Below are 18,415 nucleotides of genomic sequence, written 5' to 3'. Positions count from 1 at the left end.
TACATGGTCATGACAAGAATATATATATTTTGTAAAATTAAATATTGAATTGCAGTTGAAGACAGACACAGCGTTTTTCATTTGCCATTCTTTAATAAGTTTTTTAATGATGATGAAGCTGTACATCTTTGTCTAGAATTCAGATTCAAGCACAGTGCAGTTAGCAACGCCTGCAAAAGAACTTTTTTTTCAAATGAATAAAAATAAACAAAAGGCAGAGGCGATCACTACTGGAATAAAATGTATCTATAATATATACACAGGTCTCATTATGTACACGAGATCTTTGTCTCCCTCGACCGTTTTTCTCCACAATCATAACAACTGGTCAGTCTTATGGAGAGGGACAAAAACGCAGCCAAGTGATGAATCATGATGAATTGTTACAGGCAAAAACATAAAAATAGATTCTCCTCTTTTCCGCTTCCATTTCTGAAGTCACCTCCACCAAGAGGATGACAATGAGTCTTGTGCCATTCATCCATTATTTTAATTTTTCAAATTAAGGTTAGGTCTTGTGTAAAAGTGGATTTTGTTTCCAAGCTCTTTACCAGTGCTGTGTTGATTTTCTCAATTGAAAACAAGAACATAACTAGGAAGTAGCTTTGTAATTTGATCTAAGCCATGCTTCTCTACTCAGAAACATTCATTTGTATATGCAAATTGTGTTTATTGTAACTATAATTGAACCGTTGATATTGCACTGAGCAAATAGGTTAAGCACAAATCCACCCAAAAAACACCCGCATGCTTCCCTGAAGTGTTGCCACACACACAACAAAAATATGTCTCTTCCTCACACAGACTGCTTGCTGCCAAAGCGACTTTGTTATGCCAAGATTACATTTGCAACTAAAAAGTAGACGAGCATGAATGTACCCCACTGGGGATCCTCCAGATATTCATACTGCATATGCATATAGAGCGCACACACACAATTTTTCTTCAGGTTTGATGAGACATGTTTTTCACTTCCGCTAACATTAATACAAAAGCCAATGTTAAAGGTTAAAAAAAAAATCATGTACGGCATCATTGTCCCAAGATGTGTCAAGATAACCAACCGCTTCCCTTAGCTCATGTTTAAAGCAAAGAAAATAGGTGTGGTAGCATACTGTGATGTTCCTTCCTTGCATTAGCATGAATGCTAAAGACACAGGCACATTAACACTCTCTGATTCAACAACACAAGAGCCAAAATGACTAAAGCTAACATGAAAGATGTCATATTACACAAGATCCTTGATGGCTACTTCTGTTGGTAACATGCTAAAATAGCTTAAGACCCGAGCTCTGGTTAGCAAGTCCCGAGTTTGATATCATGCTCTTAGCATAAAAAAAGACATAGGCACATAAGCAGCCTTTGATGCCAAGCTTCTCACTCTACGTTAATGTTAAAGCCGATGTTGAAATGAAAGATATAGGCACGTTAATAGCCTCTGACAGTGAACAACAGCCAACACGGCCACAAAAACCAAGATGTTTTACCCTCATTAGAGATTCCATTTAATTCTTATTCCATGATTGTGACATTAATCCGTTTTGAAAAGCGCTTACACATACAATGTTTAGGGTTTGGTTCCACTCTGGTGCCGAATTCCCGATAGCTAACACTGAAGTTAAAGACACATAAATGTTAACACCCTTAATGGCGAACAACAGCTACTTGCTCTAGGTAACGTTAAAACTAAAGGTTACATTAAGTCGAAGACCGAGGTAAGTTAACGCCGATTAATGGCAACAAGGATCCAAGATGGCTGCTTCTCTAGCTGAAGCCGTTAAAGCTAAAGCTGACGTTAATATTAAAAACTTAAGACACAAGCATATTAACATCGTCTGATAGTGATCAAAATGTCACGTCTGCTTCATCCAACTAACATTAAAACTAAAGTTACCTGCTTCCTTGAACTACCGTTTTTTCCCATGTATAATGCGCCCCCATGTATAATACGCACCCTAAAAATGGCATGTTGATGCTGGAAAAAAGCCTGTACCCATGTATAATACGCACCCAAATTTTGACTCCTACTTAAGGCCGTAAACGTAAAATTATTTCAGAAAAAAGATCATCTTTGGGAACAACCGGATGTTATTCTGCCGGTCAGTATCACTGCGCATGCGCTAGCAAACTCGATAGCGAAGAAATGTTTCGGATTTGTGTAGGGTACATTGTGACAGCAAACGAGCAGGTGATCGAGCAAGCGTCTGATACGAGAGCATTGTGTTCGTATGGAGCGTGTTTGAAGTGAACAGCAGAGAAGAAAGCGCATCTGTAATGGCGGCCTCCGTATCATATCCGGATTAAAAAAATAATAATATATATATATATATATATTTTTGTACCAATGTATAATGCGCACCCCAGATTTTAGGACAATAAATTAGTTAAATTTTGCGCACTATACATGGAAAAAAACGGTAATTGGTATAGCAAATGCTAATGCTAAAGACACAAGTGTGTTAATTATGCATATGAGGATGATGGAAGAGCCTCAGGGGGGTACTGAAAGAGGCAACAGGAGTGTGGAGCATCTCAATAAAATAACTGAAAAAAATGGTAGAGATGGTGGATGTCAATTTGAGGAAACTACCATGAGGCCACTTCTTCTTCTTGTCTAGTGCAATGTGTGCGGGCTAAGAATGCGGTAGGATACCGACACTGACCATACTAAAGTGCTGATTGTTGTCAGACAAAGACGCAAACACAAGACGACGTGGAGGATAACACGAGAACACGTGTTCTTCACGTATGACCATCAGCTTGCTGGGCGTGGCAGAACAACATCAGAGCACCCAAACCAGCGTGTGCTTATTTTGTTTTTCACTCTTTTTCTTAATCAAAGTCTGACTTGCAAACCTCTCGAAAGATGCCATTTTTTTTCCTCTTTTTTTCTTATATCCCTGGAAGTGTGAGCGAGGGAGCCCCCTGGTGGCCTTTTGGTGCGACCACACTCATGCGCCAGGAGGGTTCAGGTTGAGGGAGGGGGATTTGGGGCATGGGAGCAATGGGGGGCGGGGGTTCTCGCTCAAGGGTTGAAGCTCAAGCAAACGGAGGATCAGGCAAAAAGGCGAGAGGCGCTGAGGCTACCGGGCGTTAAGAACGGTAGTCCTTTTTACTGTACGGCTTGTTGCCCAGGATGCTGTCCACCTCGTGCGTGATAGATGACGACAGCTTAGGGAGAACCTGAAGAGGGACATGCAGAAAGATCAGTCCCCACACTCCCATGTGTACCACTAGATGCACTAAACGTGCATCAAAACATCATTTTTAAATGATTTTTATAAATATGCTCAATTATTGACATGTATCTCAAAATCTACCTGAGCGAGTTTCAACAAATGTTTTCGATTTCATTTATATGAAATAATCAAATGTATTTTACCTCACAAAAAAAAGCTAGTGAGTCTTTTTTTAAGGAAATGTGCAGAGCCCTCTGGAAATGCGAGCGTAACATTTCAAAATGGGAAAACTCTCATGTAATGTGTAAATCAGGAAAAGGATGCAATTGGATATATTCATAGGGGTGCATCTTATCAGCAGGAGAGGGTTGTGCCCTTTAGCCCTCACCCCCCGTGGCAAGTGTTTGACCTTATTAGGAGGCGGCATTGGCGCAGTGGAGTATTGGAGCATGCAGTAGAAAAGTGACCCAGAGGCTCATGTGTTCCCGGCAGAGAGGCTGCGCCAGCCTCTTGGACACTAAGCTAACACACGCACGCATAACACTCAGACGTATCCGCACAAACACATACTCACACACATTGATCACGCTCACCTGAATGGCTCCTATGTTCTCCATCAATTGGTCAGTGTTGGACGCCCCTAAAAGGACAGAGCTGACGCCCTCGTTACGTAGACACCACGCTGCAGGAGCGAGCATATCATCCAGATAAGAAACCATACTGACCCTTTTTTTTTTTTTTTACAACGTCTACAAGCTGCTGAAGTGCAACTTCTAAAAAATCTAAGAGGATATAAATTGCCAAACTAAAATGGGGATGACACATTGGTGTTGATGGAAGAAGCCACTGAGCGTTGAGCACTCCAGGGTGCAGCCCTAAGCAGCGGGGTGTGCAGCAAGTCATTTTTGTAGACTTTATATTCAATACTGGAGTGTCACAATGATATAGATGATCACCTGGAGGACATAAATCGCCGCGCGCTTCCCTGGTAGGATTGCCCGGAGGATTTATGGTAATTGGGAGAGACGAGAGCGTGCGTTAATGGGCCGTGAAAGCTAATCCATAAACGCCGTCTTCCTGACAGCGTGAAAAATCTACGGCGCGATAAGAGAGGGAAGTCTCGTGTTGACTCGTCGGGATGCTTTAACGGCCCTCGACAGTTTGGGCTTTTCAGTTTTTTTTTTCCTGGAGAATCAATATGGATCCACTGGTGGGATTTATGTGTGGCACGCCATCTTGATGCTAACTCCAGAAACTGCTAAATGCATGTTGACACTAAGCACTCTCCTGCGACTTTGCATATGTATGAATGAACACACGCCACGGAGGCGCTTACGTGCTGATAATTACAACGCAAATGCATTCAAAGGAATGTTGCAAAATGTCCACCATGGCTGCTATCCCTGGAGGTACAGTCTGTATAGTTATGTCGATTTGACAAACATAATAAATACAGAAGGGTGCTCATACTCATATATATATATATATATATATTTTTTTTAAATGGCGTTCAAAATAATGTCATTCACTACCTCGACCTAAACAAGCACACATGTGGAGAAGACGGACAAATTGACGACCTCGGCCCCTCCGAGCCAGAGGGGACGGACAGACAGACAGAAAGAGAGAGAGCAGCAGAATGGCATCTGCGTACCGATGGCGAGTTGGGGCAGAGTGCAGCCCAGCCGCTCCGCGATCGCCTGCAGCTCTTTCAACTTCGCCTGCTGACGCCGACCCTCCTCGCTCAAGATCTTGTCCTTTAACCACTGGTAACCCTGTCGAAAACACAGCACACCTGCTCAAAAACACTGCCCTGCTCACACCGCGGCCGCCTCGCCTCCCGTGTCACCAGGGCCTGTTTTTAAACATGTGACTGTCTCCTCCTGCTTACACCTCACTTGTTGACCATACTTGAGTTTTTTTTCTAACCCCCAATTAAGCTTCAAACCCGCATGCCCTAATCGCAAATCTATCATAAAATATATTTGGGTCCTACTGTAAATTGAACCTTACCCTAACTTCAAACACTAACATATCATGGCTTGAACCTAAGTCAAATTTTCTTCCCTTACTTTTAACACTGAACCTGATACCCCAATTCACCCTTGACCTGATTGATAAACTTTTACCCTGACATGAAATTCTAAGCAAGACTCCCAATTCTAACTCTAGCCCAAACTCCAACGTGTCTAACACTGGTCGTGACTTTGCACAAATACTGAAACTCCCAAACTTAATCCTTGAAACCTTGAAGGAAAACCAAAAAGATCAACAACCAATGCAAAATCCAATTCAGTACCGTGGCTATTGTGATCTTACAAGACAAATGAAACCATTCAAACAATACAAAATACAGAACCACAGATATGAGCCAAGCATGAAGACGCACATTCCACAAAGGAAATAAAGGTGCACATCGAGTTACTGCGGGAACACGCCACAAAGAACACACCACACCACTGTACCACTGTGACGAGACAATAAACAAACTGCAAGGACCAACGACCAGAAAGAAAAGCTTGCCAAGAGGTGAACACCAGCACAGCACAGGGACCACGACAAGCTACCTTCAGAGAGGCCCGAGAGTACGGGGGCACCCTTCCGTCATATTTCCCTGAGATGATCCCGCAGGCCAGCGGCGACCACGTCATGGCCCCGACACCTACACGATGACAAGACAACGTCATCATGGTGACAAAAACATCCAGTCCAGGTAGAACTCTTGTCGGAAGGATTCTCACCTATTTTATGGAATAATTCAGGTAGCTGCACCTCCACCTTCTCTCTTTGAAACATGTGATACTCGGCCTGCTCGCAAATCGGAGGGATCTGGTTGAATTGTCGTGCAACGGAATATGCTTCCTTCAGGGGGGAAAAAAAACAACAACAAATAGACAAGATGAAATGTAGCGTAAAAGCATGGACATGTTTTCCAGAGCGCGGCCAATCGCACCATGATCTCCATGGGACTCCAGCGGGATGTCCCCCAATACATGGCCATGCCTTGATTTATCACATGGGTCATCGCCCGAACCGTTTCTGCACAGAAGACACAAAGAAATGGGGTCACTGACTTCTGCCAATGATTTATAGTCATTCAGAATTACCTTTTTTCCCATGTATAACACGCCCCCATGTATAATACGCACTCTAAAAATGGCATGTCGATGCTAGAAAAAAGCCTGTACCCATGTGTAATACGCACCCAATTTTTGACTCCTACTTAAGTCCGTAAACGTAAAATTATTTTAGAAAAAAGATCATCTTTGGGAACAACCGGTTGTTATTCTGCCGGTCAGTATCACTGCGCATGCGCTAGCAAACACGATAGCGAAGAAATGTTTCGGATTTGTGTAGGGTACATTGTGACAGCAAACGAGCAGGTGATCGAGCAAGCGTCTGATACGAGAGCATTGTGTTCGTATGGAGCGTGCTTGAAGTGAACAGCAGAGAAGAAGGAACAAGGAAAAGTGTTGTGAAATAAAATATTACCTGTAATACGCATTTAGGTAGAGAACTGAACTCTCGCTCTTTATATCGCTGACGTGTCCAAAAAAAAAAAAAAAAAAAATGTACTCATGTATAATGCGCACCCTAGATTTTAGAACTTTAGTCAGTTCTGATCATTTTATAGGGGAGATTGTTTGAGAAACGCGATTGTTCACAGAGGGCTCATTGGTTATTGGCTAGTGGATGCATACCACAACCCTAATCAACCTCAGTTTGTTGCAGTATAGCTTCTATTTTATGCGCCTTTTAATCCGGTGCACCCTATATATGAAATAATTTCTAAAATAAAAAATTCAATGAGGGTGTGCCTTATAATCCAGTGCGCCTTTTGGTGCGAAAAATACGGTAATTTAAATTTGTAGCTAGTTTATACTGAGAAATATTTTTTTTGCTTTAGGGGGATTCAAAAGATGAGAAAAGTTTTATTTTAGGGAAGAAAATCATACAATTGTGATGCAAAATTTGCAAGTTTAAAAAAAAAATCAATATGTAAAATGTACTTTTATAGCGTGTCAACCAACCAAACAAATTTGCTTTTTGCCTTTTCATTGTGAAATATTTTCTGCCTCCAACAGATTGTTCTTTGTAACTGGCTAAGACAAATGATTTTTTAAAGTCCTATTTCTTTTGTTCAATTGAACTTCACTGATGATTTCTGACTCCAACCTCCACAGAATCGCGGAAGAATCGCCCAAGTGTAGGCAGACGGACAACCCCTGACTGAACTCATTCCCAAAGAGAAAGCTCTTGACAGGAGCAGATGGAGAGCGAGCGACCATCTGAGCCCCCACCCCGCCCCCACCTCCCTCCCTCACACACACAAACAAACATTTTGCACTCTGCCATTTCAAAAAGGTCTCCAGCCACTACAGCCTTGTTCCCACTGTGGAGGAGAACATTTATTTATTTAAAAAAAAAAAAAAAAAAGCCATTACCTTCCATAGGCGTGTTGGGGTCCGGTCTGTTTGCAAATACTACATCAACGTAGTCTAACTGGAGTCGCTCCAGAGAAGCTTTTAAACCTGCAAAGTAGAAATAGTAATAGTTTGTATGACTTTTTTTTAGCATTTCTAGATTCAAACGCAATTTCATCAACCTCATAATGTTCAATTTACATTATTTTTAACTAAATAAAAGCCAGTTTGTTGCCATCATAAAAAAACACCTTTATTAATTCTATTTTGAGAAATAAAAAAAGGGTTAACTCAGGTATTGTACTGTATTTTTACGCCACAGTGCAAACTAGTTTATTGTTTGCCATTGGTAACCTCAAAACCTATTTTAGGATATTTCAAAACAGAGGACACTCTGTTTATTCACGTCATAACTCACCTTCTATAATATGTTTTCGAGATAAACCTCTTTCAGTCTCCGCTCTGCATGAAGAGAGTAGAAAAAAGAAATTTCAGTTTCTTGAAATGTGATTTAACAGTGAAGGACAACAACGTGGATGTCACAGTTTCCTGCTATCAAGAGCATCAGCGCCAAATTAGAGAGGCTTTCTCAACTTACTTTCCTCCCCAAAAGATCTTTGTTGTTATCACCAGACTTGAGCGTCTGCAAAGTGGAGAATGAAAGCACAGCACCAAAGGTTACAGCCTGCTCCGTACGAGTGGGCGATCGCTGAAGACGGACGGACTGACAAAGAATCCTGCTCTTCTCTACCTCATCCTTTCAGTGTCACATGCACCCACAGTGCCGGAACTCAGCCAGCTTACATGAATGAGAGGTGGAGGCGGGTATAAATTGACAAAGCTCGAGCAGTGCCAGGCCCGGGCGGACCGAGCAGAAGACAAGGCTCCTTCGAGTCGGTTTATTTATCAATGTCTATATAGGAGGCACGCGGCCGTGTGGGCATGCCGCATTTGATCTTTCATCATCCTACCTTATGGTTCCAGTTCACACAACACATTGCCTTCCCAATATGTGCAATCTTAGATGACAAGATTATAGGTAGGCTGGTGAGACGGAAATGAGAAAAGGAAAAAAAAGAAAGAAATTGCATCTCCTACCTCCATCCTTTCTTTTTGATGATGTTCCCCAGCACCACCTCAGCCCTGCCACACACAAAGATGCGGTGAAATTGTGGCTAATAATGATCCTAAATTAGCAAACACACACAAAAAAAACCCAATGCTCTTCCCTTTTTTAAAAAAAAATAAATATCACCGGGACATTTGACCTATGTGCAGTCAATATAGTCAAAGGTCAAACACAAAAACAGAACGGCAGTAAATAATAAGAGTGTAAATGTTGGCATAAATACTGTATGCGAACGATGTGTGAGAACGCTGCCAAGTTCCGGCCCCAGCTGTGCTGTGGCGCGGCCGCCGTGTGACTCATTAGCAGCCACGTGGGTGCTTAAGAGTTCAGCGGTTCACTTCTTACGACTGTTGAAAAATATTATCAATAATAATATATTGTTTCTGTGTCAGTAGCACAGCTTTTGTGTCTTTGTGTGGTACTGTATAGTGTTGTGGTACTGGCTGAGAGCAGAGACAATGTGGGAGATCCTTCACTGTCAGACCCTTGCAAGTTCAAATGCAAATAGTGTGTTTGTGTGTGTATGTGCGTGCTGGCACCCACGCAATACAACCCTCTGCTCCTTCCCTGAAATGAGTTATTTATGAGCTCAAACATCAGTTTTATATCCTTTTTCCATCAGTCCTTTAATAATTTTTTCCACCTCCACATTATATCTTCTTATGACTTACCACAGAAAAACAGAGAGGAAAATATGTATTAGCCATGAATTTATAATATTTTATTGCTTTTCTGTAAATGCACATCCGATTTGTCGCTGGTTTAGCACATAATATCAAGCAATTATCACGCATTTGAAGGAAATAAATTAAAAAAAGTGCCACGTGTGTTTGCCGATAACAGTAGCCCCGGTGAGCGGAGCCGAGCGGAGGGAGTGTTTATTATTCGTGTGACTATGCATATTAATTTTCATTCCAGAGAATCAAAACTATTCTCAGTGAGCGTTTTGTGTTATGCGAAAAATGTGGAAAAACATCCAAAAGCGCTGTTAAAATAACACAGTAATAAAACATACGCCGCAACTCATAGCGCTTTTTCCACCCAGTGTGTGTGCTGCATGTGTCATGTGTGCAAAATAATCTCCCCCCCCCATGCTACTTCACGAGTTGAAGCTGTCAGGATTAATACCTGTGCAACACCACATAGTCAGTTGCGGTAAATATTTGCACCTGCCTTGCAGATAGCATTTTGTGTGTTTGCTTGGAGCAAAAATGAGATTTTGCTTTATGGAGGAGGTTAACAATGGCGCGGCGGATACAAATGGACTAAAATACACCATGTCAACGTTAGCTTCTTTACTCTACGAAGATGATTCCTAAGGAAATATAAACAAAACAAAAAAGACACCATGTGAAAATGTTAATCCTTCAGATTACATCAACCGGATTACAACCAGATTAATCCGCACAAGTGTGAGAAAAAGTGTTAAAACATTATTAAATTGAGATTACGTCTGTAATAATAGCACTGTTTTTGCTCATTTCAGATGGCCTAAATAAAAAGGGTTGACAATGACAGCGTGAATTTACTTGAAGTCTCGCACTGGAAGATAAACAAATCCGCTTACATTCGGGTCATCTGATTTTTGCCTTTTGCACATTTTTTTGCTCAAAGCCTCTGCGGCGTGTGTAAGACTAATATCCAGTTTAGATTGACGCAGGGACTTCCTTTATCACCAAGAGCGAAAAAAATAAATAAAAAGAAATGCAACAGCACACATCACGAGATGGTAGATGCGTCTCGCTGGGGTGAATCACAGAGATCAAGGCTACCTTTTGATCGGGCTGTACTGTTGCCTCGCCAACTTAATCAGTCACGTGGCGGTGGCGGCTTTTGAAAGGAGGCAAAGGCGCACACTCACTTCCCAGCAGCGTAGACCTCGGCCGTGTCAAACAGATTGATGCCGTTTTCATACGCCAGAGTCATCAGCTGCTCTGCCATCTGTTGAGAAAGCAAAAGGGTCAAAAAACGAAAGGCGGCGGTGGAGAGATGAAAGATCACCGACGCCACATCGCAAATCGAGTTTTCACAGATAATCGACCCACCTCATCTGTAATTTGTCCGCCAAACGTCACCCATGTTCCTGTTCGTGTACAGAGAGTAACAGATTAGTAGCCCGTGGATGAGGTTTGCAAAGACTGACCATCCAGCCATAAAAAATGCAGAAAAAAAATTCAGGACTTCAGCCAATTTAAATCCCCTTCAGACTTTTTTACAATTTCCCACTGGTCTTCAAAATAATAACCATTATTGTCGCCACTTGATGAGAGAGAACTCAGAGTTCCCGCCATGACTCGGTTACACAATGAATCCAGGTCACCGCAACCCCTCTCTTGCAGTTTGGCTCTTACCTAATCCAAGGCAAGACACACGCAGACCCGACTTCCCAAGGTTTCTGTCAGGACACAAGACAGAATACTGAGGTTAATGTTGCACTAAGACGCCATTGATAGATTATTTTTGCACTCCGGTGCATCTCAAAGCCTTGATTATGAAATATGTTTGACTACAGTGAAAAGAGCCCGTTTTAGAAGTCAAAGCCTATCTCTTGTCCAGCAACAATGTATCACCCACTGAAGAGTGATTTCAAGTGTAATTTAGATAAATAAAAGCCTCGAGACATCGTCAAACAATGATGTTTTTCTGGTCAGCCTTTTCAGAAAATGTAAGCAGGCAAAGCAGGAAAAAAGTTTCATCAGGGATGATGTAACGTGTGCGGGAGTCGAAATGATTGTGGGGGAGGAAATCTACTACTGTATATCTTTTGTAACGCAGCTTGTATGGAAGTACGCTGGATGAGAAACAATAGTAGAACAGACAACGGAGCTTAACGGCGCTTTGTGAGTGTTGTACAGCCAAGATAGAATTCAGAAGGAAAATGAAAGCTCCAAATAACAATGAATGGTCCTTTGCCTCTTTGTGCTTGTACGGGTGGGTCCAAAATTTACTGTGTCGGGGAGAAGTGTTCATTTCTACCAGTATGGGGCGCTATCCAAAGACATTTGGTCAAGGTCAATCATTGTCTTGTTGTAAGGTGAGTCATTAGAAATTGCTGACACGTTGATTGTAGTATATGTCTAAAAACATTTTCACATTGGACTTAGCAACACACGACGTGATGTATGAGATCGGAATATGCAGCGACGTAACACGACGCAAAATAGTCAATTCGAGACTTAAGTCATGGTGACATCAGAAGGTCTATTTAAATTAACTACAATTTCCCAAAGTGACTGGCGAAGTGATTTCAACGCTAAGAGGTTTAGAACCGTTCGGAAGAAGATAAAGACTTCCGTTTCTTGCTTTAGTAATACCCACAGAAATGAATTAAATTGCGTTTCAGCTCACTTAAGTCCGTACTGAAAGCCCAGGTCCAAAAGATATGCAGTCAGAAATTTGGTGGGTTTTTCATTGCATCGGCAAAAAAATTCCTACTTGGTTATCTTATCTGACGGCGTCACATTTAGTAGCTGACAGGAGTTAATCCAGAGAAAAGGGACAAAAGCATCCAGAGAGACTGCAAACCTTTGTGGTGCGTGCAGTGACAAGGTTAACACGATCCCTTCCGGCAAAGCGTAGCTAATCTTTAATTAGCTTCCTTTTATTTCAATGTGGAAAACACCCCCCGAGGATGCTGCACTCAGCATCATTATCAAAAGGGAACCAAAAGCAGATTACGAGGCCATAATTGTTTTTGTAGCATATTTGAGATGATGTACTGGGATGTTTGTTTTTGTTACAGCTAAATATTTACGACATTAAAATTCTGTGTGTTCCCTTAAATAAGCAGCGAAAAAGCTGTAGCTTGTCTTCATTTAAAAATATTCTCATGCTAAATTTAAAATTCCTGTGTGGTTAAAGAGCTTTTTAGTGTTAAATGTAAATGTATGTACATACATTAAGGAGGGAAAAATGTACTTCAGTGAAAATTGACAGGAGTTATTAAGTTATTTATTATAATGCGGCCAATGGGGTGATGTACAGGAGGACCTCATTTCAATAAATGGTAGCAAGAGTCATCCCAGACCAACTACACTCCTTTGTAACCTTCAATACTGTGTTTATATTATAATATATTATAATAATATTATATCCTCTTGTTTCCACCTATGTTGATGCTTGCACTTAATTGCTGCACATGAAGGTTAATTTTCTTACAGTGTAAACACAGTTACGTACATACGTAGATATGTGCCACTTGAAATGTACATAGAAACCAATATTAATTGGCTTTAAATCAAAACCTGCATACTTGAAATAAATTGTTGTGGTTTTTGGACCTTGACAAAGCACCATTAAAATTCCAGCATTTTGAAGCAACCTGTGTCAGAACATGGAGAACGTCAGACAAAGCCGAGGTTGTCCCTTTGTCAGCACATCGTCATGCTCGATAATTGTGCTCGGGCGACCTTGAACAGAACCTCCGGCATGGCTCGCACGACAGAAGACTGGGCTCAGGTTCCCGCTGAGACTCAGCAGAAGTGAATCACAACAGTAAAGTCATCGCTCTCACGGCCTCCTGAATAATGAAGGAGACAGGCCCAGTGAAAAGAACAGCCGCACCAAAAGTAGCATTGGGGGCAAAGTCTTGTGATCAGGAAGCATGCTGACTTGCTGACAAACCCTCACGGTGGGTGGAAAACAAGCTCTATAGTAATTACTTTGGCCAAACTCAGGTGACAAACAGTGGCTGAGGGCTGCTGCAGCAAACTGGAGACTGCGGAGTGTAATACGATGAAGCCATGCCTATTTGTGGTTCACCATTCTTGTGGTTGTTTCCGCTTTACAACAAGCTCAGGTACTGATGGACAGGTCCAGTGCGTGATAGAATGTTCACTCGCAAACTGCAAATGAACTTAGAATGCAGAATATCCTCTCCGGAGCATTTTCGACTTATCCATAACAGCAGAACACATGGCAGACGTTAAAAAAGTAAAAAAAGTAATAATAATAAAAATTAAACATTTAAAAAAAAAAGAAAAAAAAAAAGCATCTCTACTGAAATAAAAAAAAATTGGTGGGGCATTCCATTACTCACAAATTATTCCTATTGGCAACAGAGCTTTGACCCAAACCCTTGGAAAAACCATGTTAAAAATGACATGTCTGCAAGTGGCAAGACAGAGTGATAAATGAACAAACAAAGCCACAAGGAGGAACATGTTGAGTGATTCTTGCCAAGAATAACTATTATTACAGCCTCAGAGGTGTCTTCAACATAACAATGCAGAATGCCAGCAGCTCTCGTGCCGCTTACGGGTGCTTATAATTGACACTTGTTCAAGGTGTTTATGTTCAAGCTGCCTCAATTGAACATCTTGTACATTCCATCAACATCTCTTCTGATATGAAAGCAAAAGATTGCTATATGCTGCTGCAGTTATTTTATTATGAACATCAAGTCCACAAATTATTAGAATGTATCATAAGGCAAACTGTTGGGAGTACAAAAAGCAATACTAAGGGGACAAACAGCTTATTGGCTTTGAAGAGTAGCAATGATAAATATGCAGAAGCTATTTGTAGTGAGTGCATTCAAAACAACATTGGACACACGCACGCGCACTAATTAAACAGTGAAGCAAAGAATGAACAGCTGTGTCGGTTTCTCTTTACACTACAACATGACTAGTTTCAGTCACATGCAGGCATCCTCATATCAGTTGTTGTTGTTTATTTATTCAACTGCAAAAGTGCGGTGAACTGAACACACATTTAGAAATCAAATTTTAGGACCATTCAAATTTGTCAGGGCTATTAACAACACTTTCTGCGATGCTTTGAATTTTGGAGACATTTATTTCAATGATACAGAGATTCCAATGTCAGTATGTAAACAATCAAGTCTCTAACCTGAATTAATTAACTTTCTGTTCTTGATGAAAGCCTATCTGCAATGGTGCTGCTGTTTTGATTAGCAGTGACTCCAAAGTTAACTCTTCAATATCTGTTTTAGTTCTTAAAACTGAAAAAAATGGTTTCTATTTTGGGGAAAGGCATTTACTTTTTCAAGCATCTGAAAGACAAGAGTAGGAACTAATTTTTGAGGGAACTATAGATGCGCCACAATAATCATATCTCTTAGAGAAACGAAAATTTGTTAAAACATGACTAGGCCACTTCACAAAATGCCCACAGCAAACAGATGGTGAAAATGGTGTGCACATTTCAAGATGGCACCTAAGTGGAGGCTAGAAATGAGCACTCTGGATGTAAGAGTCACGGCGTATTTACATCAGCGTAGCCGGCCGGCGTGTTGGGCTGTGGGAGCGCAGGCGGAAAGCCTTGATGACGGGGAAAATGTCCCAGCATGCACCCACACTCACCATGGCCAAAATTTCACACCTACGGGCTTTTTGTCACTACAACACTGCCTTTGTGTGAGCAGTCATTCTCAGCAACAGAAGTTAATAATAGATAGAAACACACCTCTTAGTAACTTCAAAATGAAGGTGCTATCTATCTACATGTGTTTTTTGGAGAGGGGAATATACTAACTAACCAGTCGCCAAGAAGTAGCTTTCGCTTTAAAAAGAAGCTTGGTGACCCCTCACAACTGTGAGGCAGACACGCAAATCACGAGTCAATTTTTACTGCTTTAAAACCCTTCACAAACATAAAAAATGACACATTCACAACAACAACAATGGCAGAACATTTGCTGTGCGTGCGCCACTCGATATAATGAGCCTCTCTCGTGAAGTGTTTACAGCAGGGGTCCCCAAACTTTTTCCTGTGAGGGCCACATAACCTTTCCCTTCTCTGATGGCGGGCCGGTGGCAGTTTGTAACAGAAAAAGTGTGACGATCGTAGGGGAGCTTAAAAAATTATTGTTTTCCAGAAAGCCACACATAACCAAATAACGGTTATTTAATAACCCTTACCAGGTTCTTTACAGAAAAAAAGTCAGGAAACAAATAATAACACTATTAATGAAATAAATAATAACTAAACCCTCTCTGAGTTCTTCACAGAAAAAACAGGAAATAAATAATAACTAAATAACTCTCTCTGGGTTCTTCATAGAAAAAAAACCATGGAACATTAACTTTCTGTTGTGCCATGCACAATCTTAACAGATAAAAGTTCAGCTCAGTTGTCAGAGCAGAACCTCTCTGACACATATGAGCAGTCTCTTAAAGTTCTTGTGTTCCTTCCTTATAATCCTTTTGTAGGTTCCAGTAGGCTTGTAGACACTTTTTAGTTTTTAGTTTGATAGTGCGTCATAGTCTGGAGTAAAATTTGTTGTGGCAATTCTTAGGCGAGATCCGAGGTGTTGGTCCGTTTACCTCGATCTGTGACGGGTAGATGTTGACGTTCATGTGGCTGAACGTCACGTCGCGTACGTCGAGCCAAATTGGCAACTCTTTTAAACGCTCGGCACTGTGTTCACCCTGCTTTACTTGGGCGACATTTTAACGGAAGGATTCCAGGGGAAGGTTTGTGGGTGGCTTTTGCGCAAAACTGCATCTGAAAGCTCAGCGCGCAAATTACAAGAATGCTGTCGTCACAGCCCACGCTCTAAATTCGGGACTGATACAAATAGAGCGCGAGTGCGCCATGTCCGTACACGCACTTGTGAGTGTGCACCGAGCTTTCTGACACGGCTTCCGGTAGTAAATGCGCAGGCGAGCTTCCCCATCTACTGGGGAAACCCAGTCATTGCAGGCAAAATGAGCAAAAAAAAAAAAAAAAAAAGTTTAATAATACAATTTATTCAGGGTTGGCGGGCCGGATTAATCGGTCCCGCGGGCCGTATCCGGCCCGCGGGCCGTAGTTTGGTGACCCCTGGTTTACAGTAACCAATGGAGACGTTCTCGCGTAACTATAATTGTCATTAAATGCTGGGTACAAAAATAGGCTTTGGGATGACAAGCACATTAGAGCAATGATTCTCAATAAGTGGGTCAGAGATTCATTGTGATCTTATTTGTGCTATTTTGATTCAATTTGACTTCTGGTTCCTTCGTAATGTTCTCTGAAGGGCAACATTTGTGTTTTCCTTGTTTGATGAGAGGGGGCACAGCGTCTTAGTGTTTTGGTATGTCAAGAGATTCAGGATTGGAATTTTCACTTAGGTCTTCTTTTATGGACTTCTCGCCGTGCTTCGGCGTCCTCACACGTTTAAAAAAAAAACATGCTTGTTCGGTTCATTGAAAATCGAATTCTCCCGCTCTGTCCCTTGTCATTTATTGTAGATGATTGTTTATGATTCAAATGAGGCAGGAGTCTAATTTATATGCCCCCCCATAGCCAACAAAGAGTAATGAGGTGTTTTATAAGAAAATATTCAGATCTGCCTCAGGTTTCTGGCTGAGATCTTGGTTGAGGTCTACGGAATTCAAAAGCAGAAAAACCATTACCATGCTCATGTACACGTGCGTCGTATGTCGAATAGGACACGGGTTGAAAGCGACAAACCGCAGGGGCATCACAGGAACAACTCTCCTATTACCTGAGTGGGACCACTTTACATAAACCATTTTGTGCGTCATTAATTCAGCACTGACTAGAAGGCATTTTATTTACTTCTGCAGGAGAAGTGCATCTCTTGAGCTCGTACGTCAAGAAGAGCCAGTCTCACGTTACAGAATGCTTCTGTCTGCGGGGAGGTACCCCCTTGGAGCCTGAGAAGACATTCACTTTGATATTTTCCCTCTCAAGGCCCTTTCGAGTAAGGCTGCGCTCTCGCCCGTAAATCCAGCCTCACTGTCACAATCAAGGCAGCTCAAGGCTGCAATGCTGGGAAGACGACGGAGAGGACCTTATGCAAATGAGGCACATCTGATTTCCACACAGCTATTATACAGTTTGGATTAGCATGCAAAAGGTGCATGGTGAATCTCCACATTGGACTGAGCCCTGCCAAAAATAGCAAAATCCACAAGTAATTGATGCCCACCTAATGAAGCTTCGCCTATAGAAAATAATGTGAATCCAATAATTTTATTATAGGCAGCTGAAAATATTTACAACAGATTTTACAGAGAATTGATAGTTTTACATAACCCTAACTAAAATTAATAAAAATTACTAATGAAGCAGATAGAACAGCAATTATTATTATTATTTATTGACGTTTCTAGGTGGCCTATAAACGGGGTCTCAAACTTATGTGGGGTGTCACGATTTTTTTTGTTTTGTTGGTAGACTTAGCGCTTTCTTTTTTTAATGGAACAAAATGTTTGTGAGAAAAACTGCAAAAACACAATGATACAAAAATTAACAAAGAGTGAGGTTCAAAAACAGCAATACTAATTATTCGTACAAAATACGTCTATGTATCTGTCTTCTATGCTCGAGGACTAACCAAGAAAGGATAGCCAAGTTAACAGCAACTCCTGAGACATGAATTGACTAATAAAGATCACAGATGACTCCTAAGCATCGTGCCTACACTTGCTTTTCAATCTCTTCATCCTTGCTCTTTCATTCTTATGAGCACAGCGCAGCATCCACAGCGCGCAAGCAACCTTGAGCTGCCTACACAAGGCTGCATTGCATTCAACTCCGGCCCCGGCGTGCAAACGCCGAGTGCTTTGCACAAAAGCGCAGAAGCAAAACAGCACACAAACAGCAGACAACACCCTCGAGGGATGACTTGCGGTTCTATTCATTCAATATCATTAGCTTGAATAATTCGATTGTGTCAACATGGCATCACTGCCCCCGAGCGCATCAA

At 41.5% G+C, this 18,415-nt stretch overlaps 1 protein-coding gene across 10 annotated transcripts in view; it reads right to left on the bottom strand.

Annotated features, from left to right (window-relative positions):
• Nucleotides 1-73: 73 nt before the first annotated feature.
• The window catches only part of kcnab2a (potassium voltage-gated channel subfamily A regulatory beta subunit 2a), a 50,296-nt gene continuing 31,954 nt past the window's right edge, over nucleotides 74-18,415 (bottom strand). For all 10 annotated transcript variants that reach the window (XM_061291513.1, XM_061291510.1, XM_061291518.1 and 7 more), the window contains 13 exons: nucleotides 11,085-11,128; nucleotides 10,779-10,816; nucleotides 10,595-10,674; nucleotides 8,703-8,747; nucleotides 8,203-8,247; nucleotides 8,023-8,066; nucleotides 7,626-7,712; nucleotides 6,134-6,219; nucleotides 5,922-6,042; nucleotides 5,748-5,842; nucleotides 4,835-4,955; nucleotides 3,774-3,862; nucleotides 74-3,184 (listed from right to left, as the gene is read on the bottom strand). In XM_061291513.1, the coding sequence (XP_061147497.1) occupies nucleotides 3,095-3,184; nucleotides 3,774-3,862; nucleotides 4,835-4,955; nucleotides 5,748-5,842; nucleotides 5,922-6,042; nucleotides 6,134-6,219; nucleotides 7,626-7,712; nucleotides 8,023-8,066; nucleotides 8,203-8,247; nucleotides 8,703-8,747; nucleotides 10,595-10,674; nucleotides 10,779-10,816; nucleotides 11,085-11,128 (985 nt within the window). In that variant the 3' untranslated portion in view covers nucleotides 74-3,094. The remainder of the gene's footprint in view (nucleotides 3,185-3,773; nucleotides 3,863-4,834; nucleotides 4,956-5,747; nucleotides 5,843-5,921; nucleotides 6,043-6,133; nucleotides 6,220-7,625; nucleotides 7,713-8,022; nucleotides 8,067-8,202; nucleotides 8,248-8,702; nucleotides 8,748-10,594; nucleotides 10,675-10,778; nucleotides 10,817-11,084; nucleotides 11,129-18,415) is intronic.

This window comes from Syngnathus typhle, linkage group LG11 (assembly GCF_033458585.1).
Source record: "Syngnathus typhle isolate RoL2023-S1 ecotype Sweden linkage group LG11, RoL_Styp_1.0, whole genome shotgun sequence".
In the NCBI taxonomy this organism is placed as follows: Eukaryota; Metazoa; Chordata; class Actinopteri; order Syngnathiformes; family Syngnathidae; genus Syngnathus; species Syngnathus typhle.
Note: the sequence above shows the minus strand (reverse complement) of the source record. Positions and strands in the feature narration are given on the sequence as shown.